This window comes from Acanthaster planci, linkage group LG13 (genome assembly GCF_054643075.1).
Source record: "Acanthaster planci isolate LZ-2023a linkage group LG13, COTS_SCS, whole genome shotgun sequence".
NCBI lineage: Eukaryota > Metazoa > Echinodermata > Asteroidea > Valvatida > Acanthasteridae > Acanthaster > Acanthaster planci.
The window spans coordinates 7,762,175-7,783,532 of record NC_141789.1 but is presented as its reverse complement, the minus strand read 5'-3'; the positions used below and the strand labels follow the sequence as shown (position 1 = coordinate 7,783,532).

The following is a 21,358-nucleotide window of genomic DNA, read 5'->3' as shown; positions in this document are numbered from 1 at the left end:
TGTACAGGTGTGTATTAAGGCAGCATACCACGTAAGTCAGCAAGCAGCACATGTCGGCATTTTGAAGTCATTATTTTTTCAAGTCAAGACTGAGTGCCCACTTTGCTGGAGTTTACAAGTTTATAAATACTTGATCCCTACCTTTTTCTGGAAAACAGGTTTTAAAGCATCTGGCACTTTGAGCCCTCCCGAAAGAAAGCATCCTTTTTGCATTTCTTTATATGATCGTGTGACGGCATGATTTTGAGATATACATGTAGGCCTAGGCCTAGATGGGCGTCTGCGAATGGTCAAAACTTTTTCTTAACACAATAAGCACTCGCCTGGTTTCCGACTTAGTCGTGCAAATTTGCATTCAAAATACACTGCTCACTGGTGCAGCCCTGATAATGATATCCAAGCCTGGGTTCGCGTTGTTACTCCTGATAACCTGAGTGTGGATGCGCGCACATTACACTCGGGTCAGGAGTATACTCCGCTGATGGTGAGTACATGTATACTCTCGCTGACCTGAGGACGGTACTCCTGCAGTTCGTGCGCTCGGGATAGTACTTGGGTTAGCACGAGTAGCTCGCTCGAACGCAGCCGAAAAGGTTGAACTCGCCGCAATTCGGAATCGCGCTACATGCATTGGCTTACATGGTACACTCTCATTACACATACAGCCGGCTGCAAAGGGGAGGGCACATTGGCCAAGGTGGCCGCGACGTGACTTTTTTGGAAAGGCATTACGGCCAACTTGGAAGGGCACGCAGCCATTGGCCACAGTGGCTGCAGTAAAGATCGAGGCCTTCACCACACATTTTGCAAAATCCTGGGGAAAACCCTGCTTATGAAGGCTAATCCTAATGAAGGCCAACACCATAAACAGGAGTCAAACCTAACCAAGAGTATAAGGGTTCAATCTTTAGGGGGTGAGTGGCCACTTAATATTAAAGCTGAAAACAGCCAGCCGAAAGTGGAAATGTAAAAAGTTCCCATACTTTTGCACAGATCAGGTGTACAAAAAAGTTGAAATTCAGGGTCAACATTTACATGTCAATAAAAAAAGCTGAAATCAGCTAAAAAAATGAATTCTCTCAGAAAAAAAATTGTTTGAAAGCCATTGGTTCCTAATGGGGAAAAATCTAGGCATCAGCACTTTTATGAAAGTTTAATAATCACGTGCGCTGAATATTCACGAACGTACGTACACACCTGTAGCATAAATACATTGTGTTTACATCGTTCATGGCATTGAATCATGACCCAGCCTGGCACACATACACTGCACAACGTACACATGTACACGAGCGCCGATGAGGTCAATCAACGAAATCACGGTTCTCAAGCTCGCCAAGGGGTTCGGCCACGGATGTTATGACGTCCATGGTTTCATTGTGTTGTGGGACACCCTGCTACACGAATCGCACCATTTCTGACACTCTAAATCACAGCGGCATTCTTTATTCTGGATGAGTTCCATTTTAGGCTTTATTTATGTTGCAGCAAAAAAGCAGCACAAAATGGAGCCCAAGCCATGGTTTCTAAAATGGTCCTGGTTTCCGTATACAGTGCATCAACAATGTATGTTTCAATCAGGAACCAACCAACACGTGCATTTGATCGAGACACATGTACAGTATCGTATACATGTACAGTATGTACATGTGCAATGCAAATGGTAAGCTTCAAATTCTCGACGCGACTTGTGCAGCCCTTTCTACCTTTCCGGAAGGAATTTTGAGTACATAATCATTGCTTTTTTGATTTTTAAGCACACTCAAATTGTTCAAGTACATTTTGTATGTTAAAAAGCTATCTTAAATCGCAAATGGTGACTTTATGGTAAAAATATTATCGCATTGGCAAAAATTTGGTGGCATTTGCGACTGATTTAGGCACTATTTAAAGCGTTGCCAGACACCAAGCCATGGATATGCACAGGTGACTGAAAGTTCTTGAAACATTCTCCTTGTGAATTGTTCCACTCAAATTGTGTTTGAAATGCCCTATTTTGGGCTCAGGTTTTCAACTCTTGGGCTGGACCCTGTCAACTGGAGTAACTTATATGGTGAGATTTCAAGTCAAAGCATGGCTGCAGTTTCATGTCTTTCGTGCACTTGGCCTCTGCTGTCATGTCTATTGGCACTGTCTGGCCAAGGGGTAACCCTCCCTTTTCAGTAGGAACGTTCAGCTTGTTAAAGCTGCTCATGTGGAAAATGTAATTTTCAGAAGTTGATGGCACATTCTGTCTGCACTAGTAGTAAGTGTATATAGGCAGTTACTGTTGTTTGTGCACATTTGCCGTTAGCCGACCTTGAGCATTTTCTCCCAATAACACAGCCAATTGACTTTTTCATTATTTCTCTGAAACTGAGGTTTTTGATATATTCACAACCATTCAGTGTTATTTCTGTGTCAGAAAGTGAAAAGGGGGCGTGTATAAAGGGTGCACTGTTACTGTTAGATTCAAGGAAAAATCTCTGCCAGGCTGAAGCACTCAAAAGGCACCCCTATAACCCCTTCAACCAACCTTCCAGCTCTTGCCTGACTGCTTGTCTCATCATACGGTTTCTGGCAGCTCTAGCTCTGCGCACAGGCATGACGTGTGCTCCTACAACCAAATCATCCTCTTCCCTTGGTATTGCCTGTACTTCATGCCCATGGCTGTGCCTATCAGCTGCACCTGCAGTCCAGGAAGAGAAGAGGCTGGATACAATACCGGTACATGTAGGGATGCTTCTCTTAGAATATAGAGCCGGCTACAGATGCATTTACATGTACAGGAACAACAAAATTGGTTTTCAAGCAGTACATGAAAGTGCAATGTACTGTGCAGTGCAGTCAAGTCAATTCATTTCATTTAGATAATTTTTCGGACAAGAAACATGGACAAATGACGATACATTTATACAAATTACAAACTACTGTAAGATGAAACCAACAAATGGACATTGCACACAATAAATACAGCAAAAACAAGAAATGTGAACAAAACCAGTTGAATAACATAAAACACAAATCCAAATCGACAAATTGAGCCATATGCAGGCCCGTGGGATTCCCCGAAAAGCCAAATTAAGGCTCATCAAGGGGCTCTCTGACTGCATCAGTGCAACATTGCAAAATTAAACGAAAAGAAAAAGACATTACAAGAAAAGATCAGATACAACCTATAAATAAAATAACCTAAAAAACCTACTGAAAACGGTTGAAAGTGCCTGTAAACAAATAAACTAGATGAACAATACAAAAAGGCAGATAAAAGATAAAACTCAACCACAAATAACCCAAACCCATGCAAAGAAGCAAGCCAAGGAATGCTAGCTCCAGCAGCAATTGGTCCATCCACAGAATAACACTTACATGTACAGTACATGTAACATACAACCACTAAAAGTGTCTAAAACCAGCTTCAGCATTATTTTATAACTGTTCAGATTAAAAAGAAATTCATATCTAACTTGCTGGGGAGTGAACTCAATGTACGGGGAAAATCTAAGGAAAACCTGGATGGTTGAAAGCATCAGTTCTGGCAAACGGATGAGTAAAATGAAGTGCATCATTTCTACGACTATTGATGGATAAATAATTGAAAACTGGTACACTGTATAGCCCATGCAAGCACTTACAACAAAAAGAGAGATACGTGTACCAAATTCTTGAATGAAGTGAGGAAAAACATGTACCTAAACAAACCAGGTGATATGATACGGAGTTGTGCGCTAATTGAAAATAATCCTAGTTAAATTTTATGTTGTACATGTACACACTCAAGTGAACGAATGTGACTGGTTTGATACCGGTAGGGCTGCCACACCTGAACACCATATTTTAAGGATGGACAGACTTGATAATCCTTTATACTTGTACAGTCATAGCAAAACTTCCCTTCGTTATGACTGAGATTGTGACCCCCAGATATTCTCAAAATGAGGTCTAATACATGTACTCTAGAAGCTTTAGCAGTAATAATATCAATATGTTTAGACCATGAGAGGTCTGGTGACATTACAAATCCCAAGTATTAATGAGAATTAATAACTTCCAAAACATCATGTGGTATTTTATGCATGCCCTAATTTCACAAGCACCTACATGTACATGAAGGCCTGTGATTAATCAACAAATCTCTGCATCCTAACAGTTTACTGCGTGCAAGTTTTCGGATTCAAAAATCAACACATCAAGACTTCAACAAAATAAATGCATTTTGAAAAGCACTGTTTCTGTTACAATGCTCAGAAATTTTCAAACAGTGTGCACTGTACTGAGACCTCATGAGAAGTGGTAAATACCTAGATGCATGAGGATGACTCTAATATGTCTCATGCTATGAAATGAGTAACTGAAATATTCTTTTATCATTTTGTATCAAATACAGGTTGTCAAAAGTTGGAATGTACTTAATGCTGTCACAGGAGTGGCTCAGGTATTTCACGCTGTTCTCACTACATGCGCCAGTGCTGGGTCAGCCTATATTATACAGCACTGCATTGGTTTACATGTTCTTCAAAGAAAATCTCGACAGTTTCTAAACCTATCATACATATATTAAACATTGCTATTTAATGCAATCAGGGTGGATTCAGAAGGGGTTGGGTGGTTGTTTTAATAAGTCTTCCTCTCTCTCCAACTTTGATGAAGGCTATGGGCATGATGAGTGAAGGGGGGTGTGGATGAAGTGGCTAATGGGTCAAGTGGCAAATGGGCTTAGTGCCAAATGGGTTAAGTGGTAAATGGGCGAAATGTTACTGTAAATGGACAAAGTGATTGTGCAAAAAGTGGTTGTGGCCATGGGCGAAGTGGTAAATTGGTGAGGTGACCGAATGACACTGCCACCATGGCATGAGCAGATGAGTTAGTGCTCTAATTTTGACGAACTGGGCCTACATGAACTAGGGCCTGGGCCTCGCTCTTTCATGTCGATGGACATATTGGACTTACCATCGTGGCCTGTTTGTTTCGCACGGATCTGAATCCTGATCAGTGATCCTAACCCATGGTTCACACCTTCTATTGGGCGAGTTTTGGTATCATTAAACGAACAATGGATCACTGATCACGATCAAGATTCATGTAAAACAAACACAACATTCATTACCATTAGCACGCTCCTCCAATAATAAGGAAACTAAGTCTACATTTTCAAAACAACTTACCCAAATAAGTTAGCACTGATGTCCTCTTTCATATCAGAAACAAGAGGGAAGAGCTTTACTTTTTGAGGGAATTATGGGGTAAAATAGCAGTGTAAAACGACGCGACAAAGAGCTGTGCGCAAAGATGAATACATAAATGTAGTCTGGTTCCTTGACCTGGAACCATAAAAGTTTCTTTTATGAAATTCAGTAGCCTATCCACAATTGCTGGGTCAAGTACAGACAAAAAACAAAATGGCGTGATGCGGTCGTCTTTCACAGAACTTGGGTAAAACTTCTGGCATTATCTGATTTTCTTGCTTAAACATTGTCAAAATTTACCCAAACTAGACCTAGGGCATGGTACCAGGATTGAGGAATCGATCCACAAGGTCAGAACGTCAATCAGTTTGAAAAAGAGGACTTTGTTTTCCTTATAATACTGGGTGCTACTGCTGATGGTAATGAACGCCACAAACCTGCAAACACGGCCATCAGCCATGACCATGATCACATATGCCCCCCAGAACTCCAACGTCCACACATTTAGGAGATATAAAGAATTAAAGTTTGCAAACGTCAGACCTCACACTTCTGGGGGTAGACATGGTAGAAGACATGTGCTTACCACGCTTCCCATGGTTCAACTTGCTTACGACGTAAATAATTGATCCGATAACAAATGCAAGTACTGAAAGAGCTGCAAGAATTGCTGGTATCACAAACTCTGTCTGAGCTGAAAGGTGTACATTTCTGTCATTTCCATCCATTTTACTATGTTCATTCGTCATATCAATTGCCAGCTGTTACAGTGCATGCAGTAGTTTTATTCATAATGTCGGCCTAGCCTAGCCAACGCGGTCCACTTGACCTTAACTCGCGACTAGCTAGGCTTGATTCAAGTCGGGATCCTCCGTGATGTATATGCTTTGGATGTGGTCGACTGGTTCCCGTCAAGTACATAATCTCTAGACGTCTTACAAACGTCATCAGAACGTACAGGGACCGATAGTCTTTCCTCAAGACTGGTTTCGCTGCTCTGGTTTGCACGTATGTTTATGCCGCGCCCTCACTCAGTTTTTGCGCATGCGTACTGAATCCCACTGCGGACGCATATAAAACTAGAGGTTTTGTCTGTCTCAAGGACAGAGCAAAGAGCTTTTTCGCATTGTCCTTTTTCTTAAGAAAAGGGCATTCCTTCATTTGAGATATATGTACTACCACATTTAAATTTCATCCTTTTGGACATTAGGAGATCATGATAAAGAATTAAAGTTTGCACCCTTTACATGATGTCACCATGATGTCTATAACTCTTGCCAAATCTGTCTACCAAATTTCCAAAAGATATAGGCTACCAAAAGATATAGGCTTGTAAAGAATGTACTTTTAATGTCACGTGACCAGTCACAAGATGAAGTCCTTACCACATCAGGTCAATATTTGTCTAACTCTTCCTTTTCAAAAGATCTGCAAGGTTTGAACCCAATCGAATGTGTGCTTCACGAGATATAGTGCTTTGAGGAGTTCACCTTTATTGTCACGTGACTTGTCTTCTGATGATGTCATCGTCACATCAATTCATTATTCGTCCGAAAAGCTCCCTTTGAAGATAAATGCAAGGTTTGAACCCAATCGAACAAGTACTTCAGGAGATGCATGTAGGGCCTTCAAGAGTTCAACTTTAATGTCGCGTGATTTTTCTCCTCATGACGTCATCATCACATGAGGTCAATTTTCCTCTAAAGCACTATCTTTTCAAGATATCTGAAAGATTTGAACCCAATCAGACACACTCGGTCTGCAAACCCCAGCTTATTTGCATAACCATAAATATGCATTGTCACTCAAAAAAATTCTTTGATAATATCTAACATAACATAACAGTAATTCATTGCTCATTTCACATTTTCTGTGTACAAAATGTAAGAAAAAAGATTGCAGGACCACTTTAAATGACATCTGTTACACTATCCTTTTGGCGCAAAAATGAATTTCACTTTTGATAACTGTGACTCGAAGTAATGCTATATGATATAGACTTACAAACTACTCTGACATGGTGAATGAAGCAGGAGCGGGTTAGCGTAGTGGTTCTTTCTTCTCTTTGCACCAGTGAGGCCCGAGTTCGATTCCTGGCTTGGTCCAGGCTTTGAGTGCATTTGGTTTCCCTCCTCTCGTAGGGTTTTCTCCGGGTACTCCGGTTTTCTCCTGCCTCTAAAACTGGACCTTCTTCCTAAATCCGTAATGTGATGCTGATTAATAAAGTGTATGAATAAACGTACAGTTTTTGGCTGAAAGCGCCATTAAAACAACAACAACAACATGGCAAACGACGTCACGTGGGATCTGGAAGTTAAGGGTCTGATGTTGTCATTGACTTCATCACATGGCCTGTTTGGGGTTCAGGACATAATACGTCCCCTGGCACGTATCTTTGCATCAGGGTCTTTGTTGGCTGTAACTTAGGTTACAATTGAAGATTGCCAAATTACCAAAATAGTGTCACGAAAACGTGTACAAAGTCAATGGGCTGAAATAAATGTTGGCTCTTGAAAAACATCTTCGAAGTCTGTAGTGGAAAGTGAAGTATTCAAAAATCAATGAAAAATAGTTGATGACGTCATCATGACGTCATAAATATTAGCCAAACGTTTTTATCAAGGTCTTGGTTGGCTGTAACTTTGATGATGACCACACATCTCAAAATTACCCAAATGATGGGTTAAAAACGTGTACAATTAAAGTCAATGGGCTGAAGTAAATGTTGAAAAATCAATAATAAATCACAAGATGACGTCATCATGACGTCATTTATTAAGTATAATTTTTGTATCAAGGTCTTTGTTGTCTATCACTTTCATAGCAATCAAATATCTCAAAGGTTTCAAAACAGTACCCAAAGTCAATGGGCTGAAAACTACTCCTTTAAGATGATATCACGTGATTTGCATTTAAACTGAGAGAAAAATTAGGAAATATTATTTGACACTGAGACTCTTGGGTAAACATGTAATCAAATGAAGACGAAAAAAATATGATTTTTCTTCGTTCTCATAGCAATCCTCAGTTGAAATTCAGGACTACTCTCATTGAGATCGATAATATTGCGTAACAGAAAAACGTGTACAAACTCTATGGGAAAGCTGAAGTTTTAATCTCATGTCACGTGACCCTTGATGAAGTAATTTTGACGATTCTTTTTTGGGAGCCTCACTCTCCATTAGGGACTTCAAGTGTACATTTACCAACATGCCGAAAATAGGCTGTTGAAAAACGTGTACAAAACCTATGGGCAAAATTAAATATTCAAAAATCAATTTTAAAATAGGTGATGACGTCAACAAAACGCCATAAATTTAGCAAAATTTTTTCATCAGGGTCTTTGTTGTCTGTAACTTTGATGTTGATCGAACCTTTGAAAATTGGCCAAATAGTTTCTTGAAAACGTGTACAAAGTCAATGGGCTAGAAACACGTGTGCAGGAAAACTGCTTCTTTAATTTCATGTCACGTGATTTTTGTCCAAAACTGGAAAAAAACTTAGGAAATATTATTCAATAATTGGACACTTGGGTATATTTGCGATCAAAGGGAAGGGAAAATTTAGTCTGATTTCTCTTTCGTTCTGGTAGTAATTCTCGGTCGAAGTTGAGGACTGCTCACGCATTATGCTGGACAATGTGTGTACAAACCCTATGGGTGCAGTGTCCCAATTCAAGGAAAATTCTCCGCCAGGACGAGGCGCAGAAAAAGGAAAGTACCTCCCAGAGATTGTTTCGAAAAGAGGGGTCTGTTTGGGCCGAGAAATGGCGGAATTGTATCAGTATGGCCCAGGATCATCTCTGTAGATTCAGGGGCACCCATCTGGGGGCAAAGCAGACAAAAATGGGATTGAAAATTAGTCAGAAGAGCCCAAGGAAGGTGAGGGATGTCATTTGAAAAATGGCCGCTGGGAGGGCTTGGCAACATTCACTTTTGGGGGGGGTGAGTTTGTTTTGGGCGGATAATTAAAAAATTCATTGGTTAACCTACTAAAAATTGAAAATCAAATGAAATCTGAAGGACCAAACAACACATTGATTTTTGTTTGAGAGGCCTCAGGGACTTCAGTTGCCTGCATGGGGCTCCAAACTTGGTTGATTTTACTCTATTTTCAATGGAGCTTGAATTAGTTCAGTGCACCCCTATGTTGTGGAAACAACGCCATCTATGGTTCAGTATAGGACAGTTTGTTGAAAATTGAAACCCCAGGCAGGTGTAACAGTAATTCCACAATAGTGCCCTCATAGCCTGATATAGGACAGTCCGAAATCTGTGTGCAATCTGTGTACAAAGTCTAAGGGAATAATTTAATTATTCAAAAGTCAATACTAAATAAACTAATTAAGTTATCACTGTGAATTTCTTCTAGAACCGTCCTTGGATGATTGTTCAAATGTCTGCTAAGTTTGAAGTCGATCAGATTTAGTAAACTGCCAAAAATCTGGACTCGCAATGCCTTTAATCAGCTTACAGAGATCAACGAATGCACGAGCGGACATTTTACCAAGCCGAAAACAAAGCTTGCCCGACAATGCCTGCCTTTGTTCTTCCTGGCGTCAATAGAAGCTATTACATATCACCATTTGATAGACCCTTGGCACTTTATTCACACACAAGGTCTTCAAGGGAAATAGCAGTACAATCCCACACATGGGTCACCACCAAAGATCGTGTTGAAGGGTACAGTCCATAATTCAAACCCCATTGAAAACAGTGTAAAATCAGCACTGTTCCAGACCCAATAGCATGCACGCCAACATCCCTGAGATTTCTGAAACACAAATGAAACTCTCATCTGGTCACTTATCTTTCAATTTCTTTTCAATTTTTTTTTTGGATAACCAATTACATTTTTAATTATTCCCAAAAAACAAAATTAACCCCCCAAAAGTGATTTTTCCGAAGTCTGATTGCTGCCATTTTTCAAGTGGCAACCCTCAACTTTCTGGGGCACTTTAGTATGACCAGTTTTCAACCGCAGCTTTTAGACCTTCTGCTCTCATATGAAAGCTCAAAGACCCAGGAAATTGATCCCGGCAACAATTTACCCAATCTCACCATTTTGGGGGCCAAACAATCTCCTTTTTCAAAAGATACTGTGGGGGGGGGTCACTTTTAACGCTAATTAGCTTGCCAGAAATTCTAATTTGAATTAGTGGTCTGCACCCTGAAGCGGCCCCATACGATCTTTGGTCACCACCGATATACGTCGTCTGCTACGAGCTAGAGTAATTTTTCAGGCCGACGACCATTATGTCATTATTGCGCATGCGCGAATACACAACTAAGTGAGGGGCATGAACACAACGCCGCGCCGTCCCTAGGTCGGCGCGCTGTGCATGTGCGCGAGCTAGATCGACTGTACATAAGTACATGTACACATGTGTACTCGTACAACTACACGCTGTACTGGTATCTACCACCACATATGCACAAGGCGCGTGGAATCATGAACGTGCTTTGCAAGTTAGAAAACATTGCATCGCTTTCAGGGCATCTGGATCGTGTTTGGCACGTTTCATGGAGCCCAAGTGGTAAACTTCTAACTAGCTGCAGCGGTGATAAAACTATTCGCATGTGGGGTACGCAGTGGAATGGTGGACAAGGCGCCCAAGGTGAGATTCTGTTGTTTACAAATTACCTGGACTATAACTTGACTAGGCCTTAGCCCCAGCCTGGGGGCTAGTCTACTGGACTAGGTCCCACCTACAGTAGTCCACTCTAGCCCCCCAATCTAGGGCTAAAATTTGCAGACCTACCAACATGCCGTACTCCGTTTTGAGGTCAGGCATTACTAGACAATAGATTAAAAGTTTGAATGAACTGAGGGTTCATTTAGATACCATTCAAATTAATTTATTTTATGTTAATCGGTCCTTTAGTTTTTGAGATATTATGGGTTATCGAACTTGAAACTGATTACCTTGACTTGCTTTATAAGACTTAATTACCTGGACTATAACTTGACTAGGCCTTAGCCCCAGCCTGGGGGCTAGTCTACTGGACTAGGTCCCACCTACAGGGTGCAGACCACTAATTCAAGTGAGAATTTCTGACCAGCTCATTAGCATTAAAAGTGCCCCCACCCACAGTATCTTTTGAAAAAAGAGATTGTTTGGCCCCCAAAATGGTGAGATTGTGTAAATCGTCGCCAGGATCAACTCCCTGGGTCTTTGAGCTTTCATATGAGGGCAGAAGGGCTGAAAACTACGGTTGAAAAATGGTCCTAAGTGCCCGAGAAAGTTGAGGGTTGCCACTTGAAAAATGGCTGCAATCAGACTTCCGAAAAATCACTTTTTGGGGGGTGATTTTGTTTTGTGGGAATAATTAAAAATGTAATTGGTTAACCCACAAAAAATTGAAAAGAAATTGAAAGATAAGTGACCAGACAAGAATTTCATTTGTGTTTCAGAAATCTCAGGGATGTTGGCGTGCATGCTATTGGGCCCTGAACGGTGCTGATTTTACACTGTTTTCAATGGGGCTTGAATTAGTGGACTGGACCCTATAGTGGTCCACTTCAGCCCCCAGGGCCTGAAGACGGACAGAGTACACTGTTTGAAACGTCGAGTTATTCCCCGGTTCTTCTCAGAACCACACATACTCAAAGAAGAGATAAATACACGGTGTTACCGCAATCTTTACTATAAATCTATTGACTTGCTTTGTTTGGACAGCCATATCCCCAGAAGTAAAGCACCCACGGAGATAACATTTACATCATTTTAATGCTCTTTAAGTGGCCTTCATTCAGCCAAAAAAAATTCGAAATCAAAACTTTTGCTTCTGGGGGTTTCTCAAGGAATCCAATCAGCACACTGTATTTCATTTCAAGCCGTGACTTTAAATTCGGGTCCAAAAGCGTGTTGACTGTTGAATTGACATGGAATGATCCCTGCTTTGAAATGGAACAAACATGTCAAACCATTTTGCTCATTCCTTGTCACGACCTGCCCGCAGATGAATGTTTTCATGGATATCCCAACCCTGGTCTGTCATGTGGGCTGTCACTGGTCGTGCTTATTACCCCATGAAGATCTTGCAATCCAACGAGACATGAAGATCTTGCCATCCAACGAGACAAAGCACAGGATTTATCATTCAGATATTCATACACATATCAAGAACTGTAAGATCTCTGTGAAGTTAATCACACCTTTGTTGACCTTCCTGTATGTTAAATCTCTGCATTATAATCCACATGTACATGTACCGGTATGATGCGGACAGGGGAGCAGAGGGGGTAAACATAAGAAATTTCAAGTCTAAGTTTATTTTTTTTTTCTTTTTGACTCTGGAGCTGAACTGTTTTCATTTTTTTTCATATTTGATGTGCAACTTGTTTCCTCTAAGCTAAAGCAGAAAACAATGTGCAAAGAATGCCACGTACAGTACTTCTACTTCAAGAGAATTTCATTTAGGACTGGAAACTGGAGCTGAACATTTATTTTTATGTGTACACATAAAATTTTTCCATTGTTTGTGCTACTGTATTTTAAAAAAGCTCAATCTTGCCAAGAACAGAAGCCTCTTGTTTGAGTGAGATGACTGAAACCATTGCATCTTGTCATATTTTATGGTCTTTTTATCAATTCAAAGTTGTTAATGTGGGGATCCTCATTTTGGGTATTAATTACTCTCGATGTTGAGCCTGATAGGGCCCTCTTTCAAACCTTCCTCTTCTCCTTTACACCAGGAGTGAACGCAGGCTGGCTGAAACAGTTTCGGTTACCATTTCAGCCCAATGCAGTGGACCACACCACATTTACATTTAACTGCAACCCTACAAGTGTTGGGATATTTTAATAGGAGACACAATCAGCAATAAATAAATCAAGATCAGGAGGTCTGTTTCATCCCTCATTTATTTCTGGGAGTTCTCTTACCGGAGGACACACATCCTCCACCCTAAAGGGGACTATACAGCTCCTTCCTCAAGGGAATCTGCCACCTGGCGTTGCCCACAAGCTTCCAAGCTTACAGAAATGGCGTCGTAGACAGGATGTACAGTACATGTAGGGTTCCTTTCCACTGATGAAGATCCCCGACACTCGTATAATGTTGTAGATTTTACTAAAGCTGTAATGATTGTAAATTGTTATCTTTTGGTGAGGAATTCCAATGTGCCCACCTGAGATTTAGCATTTGTGCATATTTTGGATCATGCTGTAATAGTCTTGCTAATGTTGTTTGTTGAATCGGTGGATATTTTACACATCAGCCACATCAGCTCTCTTAACAGATGTAATTAAACACTCTAATGAAGCCTTGGCCGAGACATTAGCTAATGCCTTCAAGAATCTTAAGTATCAAAGGGCCTCTACTTTGAAACTGCCTTAAATTCTGTGGCACTCCAAAGAAGTGTGGTGACCCAACCCTGAAAGAATGGGTTGAGGATTTGAAGACGTATACCTGGCAACGGGGCCTCTACGAGGAAGAGCAAATTAGTTTTGCAATTGACCACTCGGGGCGTGGCGTGAGAGGAAATCCTCTGTCATGTCTGTTGTCCCATAGATGCAAAAGAGACACTTGAGAAAGTGCTGGCCTTACTAAGGCGAAGGTTCGGGCTTCCCGAGATGGTACAAACACTCAATTGTGCTTTCTATTCGAGAAATCAGAATGAGGATGAATCTCTCACTGATTTTGTCCGGGCTCTCATCAGGCTATGTGACTGTATGGAGTCGGCATCGACTGATACCAGTGAAAAATCTGCACTTGCACAATTACATGTAGGAGACGGCATGCTGAAGGAGCAGTTCACTCAGGGAAGTAGAGACACTGCAATGAAACAAGAATTGCGCAAAATAAGCCATGATGAGGCAGTGCTTTTTCTCTTTGCATTCCGTGAGCTAGCCCATAAGCTGTTGCGGGATACTGATGATGGTCAGAATAAAGAACAGAGAATTGAACATTATTCAGTCGGTCAAGCAAGTGATGCTGTGGTTATCGATGCAGTGAGCCCGGTTGCATGCAGAAGCAAGGAACAGAAGTTATTGACTGGATTGGCAGAGGATCAAAAGCAATTGACAGTACTCATGCAACGAACTGAGACCAATGCACGCTTGAAATCGTAGACTGATGCAGTTGAAAAACTAGAAAACAACACAACCTCTGACTTCGCCACTCATAGGTCAGACAGACGTGCCCATGGCCCAAATTGTAGTTTTTGTGGGAAGACAGGTCATGCCATCGAAGCATGCTTTAGACGGAAAGCATTCGAGTGTGCGCAAGGTGATGCAGGCACAAAATCTAACCCACAAGAGAATAAACAATACAGCAAGAGTGCTAAAAATACGTCGGAAAACAGGATACCTCCATCGTAGAGAGCGCTTTGCGGAGAAACCGAAATTGATAGGGTAATGACACAAGCAGATAGGCGTAAGCTAATTTCAAAAAGTCTGACTGCTAAAATTCTCATAGCTGGGGTACCCATGAATTGTGTACTCGATGCGGAGGCAGAATCGTCTATCATGTCATAGAAATTCTATCATGATCATCTAATGAAGCGAAATGGATCCCTCGATGTCAGCAAATATTTTAGGCTTCTTGGTGCAAACAATCTAGAAATCCATGTTGTTAGCTACATGTACCTTGAAACTATGGTAGAAGTGTGTGGGCAGAAGCTTGAAGCTAGTTTCCTTGTGTCAGTTAGGAGCACTCCTGCATCTCCTAGTGAATGAAGAGATCAATTCCCAGTTATTCTTGAATGTAATATTCTAAGGGTGATTGCCCAGAACAAGAGTTATGTTAAAAGTGATGTACATGTATGGGCGATGAAAATTGGTCCTTGGCTCTCCGTTGGTTATGATCTGTTAAGTCAGCTTGTAGTCAAAAGGGGAATCTTGATCAGTTAAGACAAACAGTTTTGATGTTGTTTCAAGTTCTCATGAGGTCATTCTCCCAGGATTCATTGAACTCGTCCACGGTAGTCTGAGTGACCTGTCCGACCAAGTTGAGGTTTCCCTTCATGATGAAGAGGCAGGCAATTTTGTTTATCAAGTTGCGATGGAAGAGTCTGACAATGGAGAGCTTTTGATAATTGTTCTGCTAGTGAGGATCCTTCCTCAAGAATAAATGGGGTTCATGATGATACTCCAAAGCCATCACGAGAGACGTTCACGTATCCTGATGGGAGGAGCTTTCTTTTGCCACGGTTTATCTGTTTGGGTAGGTATTCTCTAGTAGACCCGACCCATACTTAATGTGGGGAAGGACTTTGTGAATTGTAGACAGGAGGCTAACCCATTGTATGAAATTTGCTCAAACTCGCAGTAATAATATTTGCAATCGTTCCTTGCTACTGCCAACCAGATTTGAAAACCATGGAAGATACCATTCTGTTCCAGTGTGACTTAGTTAAAACAAGAATCAACCATATTCAGGAACTTTAATTTGAAATTGAAGTTTGCAGCTATTGCCTTCTAGACATACATGTTGTACTTGCTTCATCTGATAATACCCATTTGAGAAAATGAAAGTAGTGTGAGCCAAAGTATTCACATAGATTAGGGGTGTAACGATACCATTTTCTCACGATATGTTGTGTTTCCTATTACATGTACATTGAAAAATAAAGTACGGTGGTTGGTTGGGTAAAATATTTTTTTTTTAATCTAAATTTTTATAGCCCAAAAATTAGTGTAGGGCCCATACACATGTACATGTATTTGGAACATGCACATGTACTAATTCAGTGTCAGATTCATACTGTCCATGTGCATGTCAATATTACATCTCAATCAGCTGGTTGTTGCAATAGAAACACACAAGAGCCGTCTTTCTCACACACACAAAAATTTTAAACAATACAATTTGGCAAAAAAATACAAAACATTTGGCTCGGGGCATACGTTTTTTTATTTTATTGATTTGTCAAATAAAAAGATACACACACATAAATGTAGGTTCTGCATGATTTTTCTCGGTTGGTTTGGGAAACTGGAAACGCAGCTGTTTTTTGTGTTTGGCCAAATGCAAGTCAAAGGCACTCAGTGTCTGCTAAGGGAAGTTGTCTAAAATATTTTAATCGGGGTGCCACGGTCCGCTTCAATTTGCCGCACATGGCGCCGCACTCCAGCCTCCTGAGACATGCTGCGGTGTACGTCCCCATGCTGCTCTGATGGGAAACATAATAACTGGTGTCATGGCTGAGCGCACTTCATAAACATGCTGTCTGCACATGCAATCAACACAGCATCCTGCGGTGTCCTGCAGCATGCTGATGTTTTAGGGGTTTTTTTGCAGATCATTTTCATTACGAAAAACATGGAAAAAGCTTGATCGTAAATTTGGATCAACCAGAAAACGCAGAGTGTTTGCCATTTAGTGTAATTTTGATGTCTGATTTTCTGAAATGCATTTTTTTCACTCTTAAAACAAGTTATCTTACCTCTGATGGAAAGTCTTTCTCAGTAACTGACAAAAAAACTTGTTACAAGCATGTGGAATAAAGGTCAAGAATGCAGTTTGCATAAAACGGCCCTTAAAAAGCTTGGGATTTTCTCGCGAGTACGCCCTTGCTGGGATTATAGTCAGCTCCAGCCTGAACAATGCCATGAATGCCTAGGGAAAACACTACTACATACGGGGTACACAACGCACAGCCACTGTGTTGGCAGAGTTGCAACACTAATGTCAACATGATTCTTATAATCAAGCAGGTCATGATTGATCATACAAGCGAGGATTGGGAAGAGAAGAGCCTAGACAGCTTTTGGCTTCCCTTCACTAATTTTCCTTACCACAGAAGACCTGGATTCTGTCAAAACACCATCCCCGGGCACTGGAGGCTGTGTGTGTGTGCATACATCATGTACTACATGTACAGTACATGTAATGTTGGGCTACTTTCATGTCGGTAATTTGCCGCATGCACTCGGCGAGTAGGCCAAGTAAGGCGACTATTATTCGTTTGCTCAAAGTGGCTGCATGATTTCGCAGGTGACTTTTAGCTGGTTTTAGTGGGCTAATTTGTCCTTTCCTTGAGACCCCCAATCAATCAAAATGTGGGATATACATGTAGCATTGGATGGATAAGGTAGTTGATTTTCTTTGTACATCATCGAGGCACTCCTGAGAGTATGAGAAAGGTAGGGGTCTAACTAACTGTGTATATTTAAAAATTTGACAACATAAAGTGACAAATATTTATGCTAGCACAGGAGCAGCAATGACACGTGTGTTTCAGAGGGAAATTATGAACTGCGCATGTCCCATTTTTAGGGTCATTTGCATAAAGAGTGATGAGGGCCTCGAGAATTTGTGCCAGAGAAGCAGCTGCCTCATTTCATGAAATTTACGTCGCATTTACACCTTTTGGAAATAAAAATCCCTGCCCAAAATATTTTCATGGTAAGATAAGGCCTTTTCCTGTTTTGTGAAAATAAAATTGAGATACATTGTATAGTACTAGAGTGGTCAGAACTAGTCATTTTTGTGAAAAGCTCTTCGCGTAAGCTGTAGTTTGTTTATGTTTGGGGAAATATTTTACGGTTCGAAACAAAGAACTCAAAGTCTTCTTTAAGTTTTCAAAAGTGGGCTTTGGTGGAGAAAGGTGTAAAGGTTTCAGATTTGCTGATGATTTTCTACCAGCGTTGTTGCTCTTCCCGACCAGATGTTTTAGCATATCGACTTAACTCAGCCCCAATTCCGTTTACGGCCTTAATTCAGTGACCAGACTCGGGAACAAAAGACGACCTCAAAACTACACAAAGTTTATTATTAAAACCAATTATTGAATTTTTGGTTGGTGTGAAAATGGACATGGGCTCACTGCCAAGATATATGTAAGAGAGGAGCCTGGGAACTTGCTGGAACACGCAATATCTACGTGGAGCCTGTGTCTTCAGCCTAGGATATCGGTTTATAGAGCACTCGCGGTTTTACATGCACATGACAGGGATTGCTTCAGCATTGTTTGGCCAATTTAGTTGGGAGGTGGAAAACATGCATATACGCGGGGCTAATGATGCACAGCTCTGCGTGTGAAGTATCTCACAGACAGTTGTTTGTCTGGTTCTTACGTCGCCATGCAAACGTGAATCCGATGATCAAGGACATAAATCTCGTAACATCCGAGCTCGTATTACACTCATTTCCCTCATGGAAATGTGTACTATTCAGTCGGAACTGGCAAATTTATGCTCGTCTAAACCATAGTCTTGTCTTACCAAGAGTCGACTGTACTTTTGACACTCTCAGAATGGCCATGTGTGTTCTAAGCAATAAAGTGGTTATGTAATGCACAAAATAACCTTCCAACGGTTACGGGTATTGAGTCGAATTGCCTGGAAGAAAAGCAAACTGACTCGTGATCCATGGAAATGCATTTCGTGATTTAATTTTAATTCATCTATTTTATGTGTTTTAAAAACAAATTTATATTCAGCGAAACAAAAACACTTTGGATGCGCAAAAAATAGAAGCAGAGTACGTTGGAATATCACACGAAAGTCCTCATCAATGTCTGGGCGCATTGAGCAGAGAAATCACGTATAGCTCACTACATGTATGCAACTGACACGTCTAGATCCCGCCCTGATACGTACCTGCACATTGCAAAGAATAAGGACTGCGAGCCAAACTAATGCCTGAGATTCCCCAGCAGTGACAGAAAATGGGCAGCACTGTAATACAGGTACGTAAACATTTCCGGACGCCAGGTTGATGTCAGGAACACAAGGTAAATATACATTGTATTTTAAAAGGGGGACAACGCTGACAAGAAAGACACATTGGGACACATTGCCAAGCTCAGCCACTGAACCTTCCTTGTTCCCCCCCAAAAAACCCAATGTCAGGTCAGTGGCTTTTGTTGTTGAATGACAGTAAATGAAGTAATCTTTTTGGGCGGTCGAGTCGTGCTGACAAGGTACAGGGCGCTTTATTAACATAACAAATGCCACCAACACAATAGCTTATCCTTAATGAAGTGTGGCCTGAGCTAGACCACCACACTGTGCCACGCTCACCTAGGTCGTCCGAGGGGATAATAATCTGCCACAAAGTTGCCGCCTTGCGCCACGGCACGCCGAGTAACTGAATTTGGACGCCGCCCCTAAAAAGTCACGACGTTAAATTTAGGGTTAAAGTAATACCGGTATGTTAACATAAAAATTTAGTCCATGTTAATCTTAGCAAATTAGTCATGCCTCTCTGTAAGGTTTTAAAACAAATTTGCTTCATTAACTTCACTTATTGCTTTCTTTGACCACTTGTTGCCTAAACGAGGCAACAGGTAAGGGTTAACCCCTTCGCGCTGGGACGCAGCTATAGCCGCCGTAAAAATTGAGATCCTCGGCCTGCTGTCCAGCTATTATTGTCGGCCCATGCTCGAGTGAACATAGTGAAAGAAGGCAGACCCTGGCTCTTGTGTATATGGTAATTGGTCTTTGTGCATAGCCCAGAAATGAAAAGACTGATTTTGCATCATAATCACCAGCTTCACAATAGTCCCCACTTTGAAAAAGGCAAGGGGAATGTGGAAGGGTGAGTAGAGCCCCATGCCACCAAATAAGCAGCCTTTTCACCGTGTAATTCAAAGCGTGCAGAGCACGCAGGGCCACATTCCGAGAATTTGCGGTTTGGCAAGTGGCCTTCGTGGCCAAGCGAGGCCAGAATTCTTGGAGTCAAGGGGTTAAAGAACTGGTTACATGTTTATGTGGAATTTTCTGAGAAATTCTTGCCCAATTTCCGAACCCCGCCATTTGATGAAATTTCATGTCACCAAATTTACAGAAGTTCAATAGTTAGTGTTAAAGTTAATAGTGCAGTATTTGACCAAATGGATTTAAAATTCTTTATTAAACAAAGAGGTTTGGTAGCACTGTATGATGAGGAAAATCAAGTTAACGTTAAAGTGTGCCACATTGGGAGCTCTGTAAACCACACATGTAATGTCTGATGAGCTTGAATACAGAAAGCAAAGTCATCAATGAATGCTTATTTATGTGTACTTGTAATGCGAGTATCAGTAGTGGACGGTGTTTGGAGCAAAAGATGTAACAAGCACAAGCTGAGGGGAGCCGTCTCTATGTAGAAAATAGTTGTCAGAAATCACAGCATTTCAATAGAACTGGTTTGGTTTGAGACCACAAATGGAGCATTGCGTTGAACATGTTATTAAACTGATTACTGTGTGAAGTAATAATACTTAATTGTGTAAAGTTCTGTACCAGTAAGTGTGGCCACCCCATGTACAGTACATGTACTGTCTTTATGACTAGTACGGCAAAAACTAAGTACAAAGTGCAAGTGTTAAAAACTGGTGACCAACATTGAGTGTTGGAGCAAAAGCTTTTTAATGACTGTTACATGTAAGTTTTGAACACTGTTGTCTTTGACTCTGTAATAATTATAAATTGTGTAACATACATTTACCCAGGTTTTATTTGTTTGAATGCCTGCACTTACATGTAGGTTACCTGCTCATTTTAAGCACCAAGTTTTAATTTCTTTCCTTACGTCTGAGCATATATACATGTATGTTAACCACTTCATGCCGGGGCATTTTTCAATGTTGATGATGCTGGGCCAACATGACTATCATTTTTTCCGTTTTCAAAATCCTTCAAAAATTCATCATTTCATTTAACGGTCGTTTATAGCTGCACCAAGTAATCTTTAGGCACTACTCTAAGTTGACAGGTGACCTTCATTGAAGCCCGAGTATTTCAGCCACGCCAGCAGCCTTGTAAACAGAGCCCAGATTGTGCGGTGTTGTATATCTGTCTTTTGTTCACGAACCTGGCTAAGTGCACTGCTGACCTCTTTTCAATAGGGGCCAGATTAGCGTGCAGCGGTACTGTGTGGCTCATCCCTGCGGTGGTGGAGTGCTTTTGTCCCCAGTGGTAATCCGCTCGCTCTCAATGCCCCAAACCCTGGTATACGGTTTCAAAACAACGCTGGATTATCACCACTTTTGGGAGTGAATAATGCCGGTAATGCCCAGCAGCCTGGTCTTTTTTTCGGAGTACGGTCTTTTGTTACAGGGCCCTGTTTCCTTTGTCCGAGTTCGGAGACCCCGGCCACACATATAAACCGTACGGCATCGATTTCGGAGTCCCCGGCAGGTAGTGGTTAATATTTTTCCTGGTTTTTGTGACTTGAACCTTGTGTATAGACTTATGTGTACCGTAGTATCCGAACACTTACAATGTAGTATAGACCATGCCTCGGTCCTTTGTTCCTCTT

The 21,358-nt window shown here is 41.2% G+C and overlaps 2 protein-coding genes across 10 annotated transcripts in view; one reads left to right on the top strand and one right to left on the bottom strand.

Moving 5' to 3' along the window:
• The window catches only part of ddrgk1 (DDRGK domain containing 1), a 64,923-nt gene extending 58,913 nt beyond the window's left edge, over nt 1-6,010 (bottom strand). For 2 of the 4 annotated variants that reach the window (XR_015427470.1, XM_087144801.1), the window contains exons 1-2: nt 5,752-6,010; nt 2,516-2,668 (exon numbers count right to left, since the gene is read on the bottom strand). Coding sequence is in view for 3 of the 4 variants with exons in the window: in XM_087144801.1 (XP_087000927.1) it covers nt 2,516-2,668; nt 5,752-5,914 (316 nt within the window). In the remaining variant the exon portion in view is untranslated. Of the gene's footprint in view, nt 1-2,515; nt 2,669-5,602; nt 5,709-5,751 lie in introns of those variants that run through there. The other 2 variants (XM_022240982.2, XM_022240984.2) reach the window with 2 other exon arrangements.
• Nucleotides 6,011-10,466: 4,456 nt separating this feature from the next.
• Nucleotides 10,467-21,358, top strand: part of ciao1 (cytosolic iron-sulfur assembly component 1) — a 118,033-nt gene continuing 107,141 nt past the window's right edge. For 2 of the 6 annotated variants that reach the window (XR_002598594.2, XM_087145218.1), the window contains exon 1: nt 10,467-10,782. Coding sequence is in view for 3 of the 6 variants with exons in the window: in XM_087145216.1 (XP_087001342.1) it covers nt 10,596-10,782 (187 nt within the window). In the remaining 3 variants the exon portion in view is untranslated. The remainder of the gene's footprint in view (nt 10,783-21,358) is intronic. The other 4 variants (XR_002598595.2, XM_087145217.1, XM_087145216.1 and 1 more) reach the window with 3 other exon arrangements.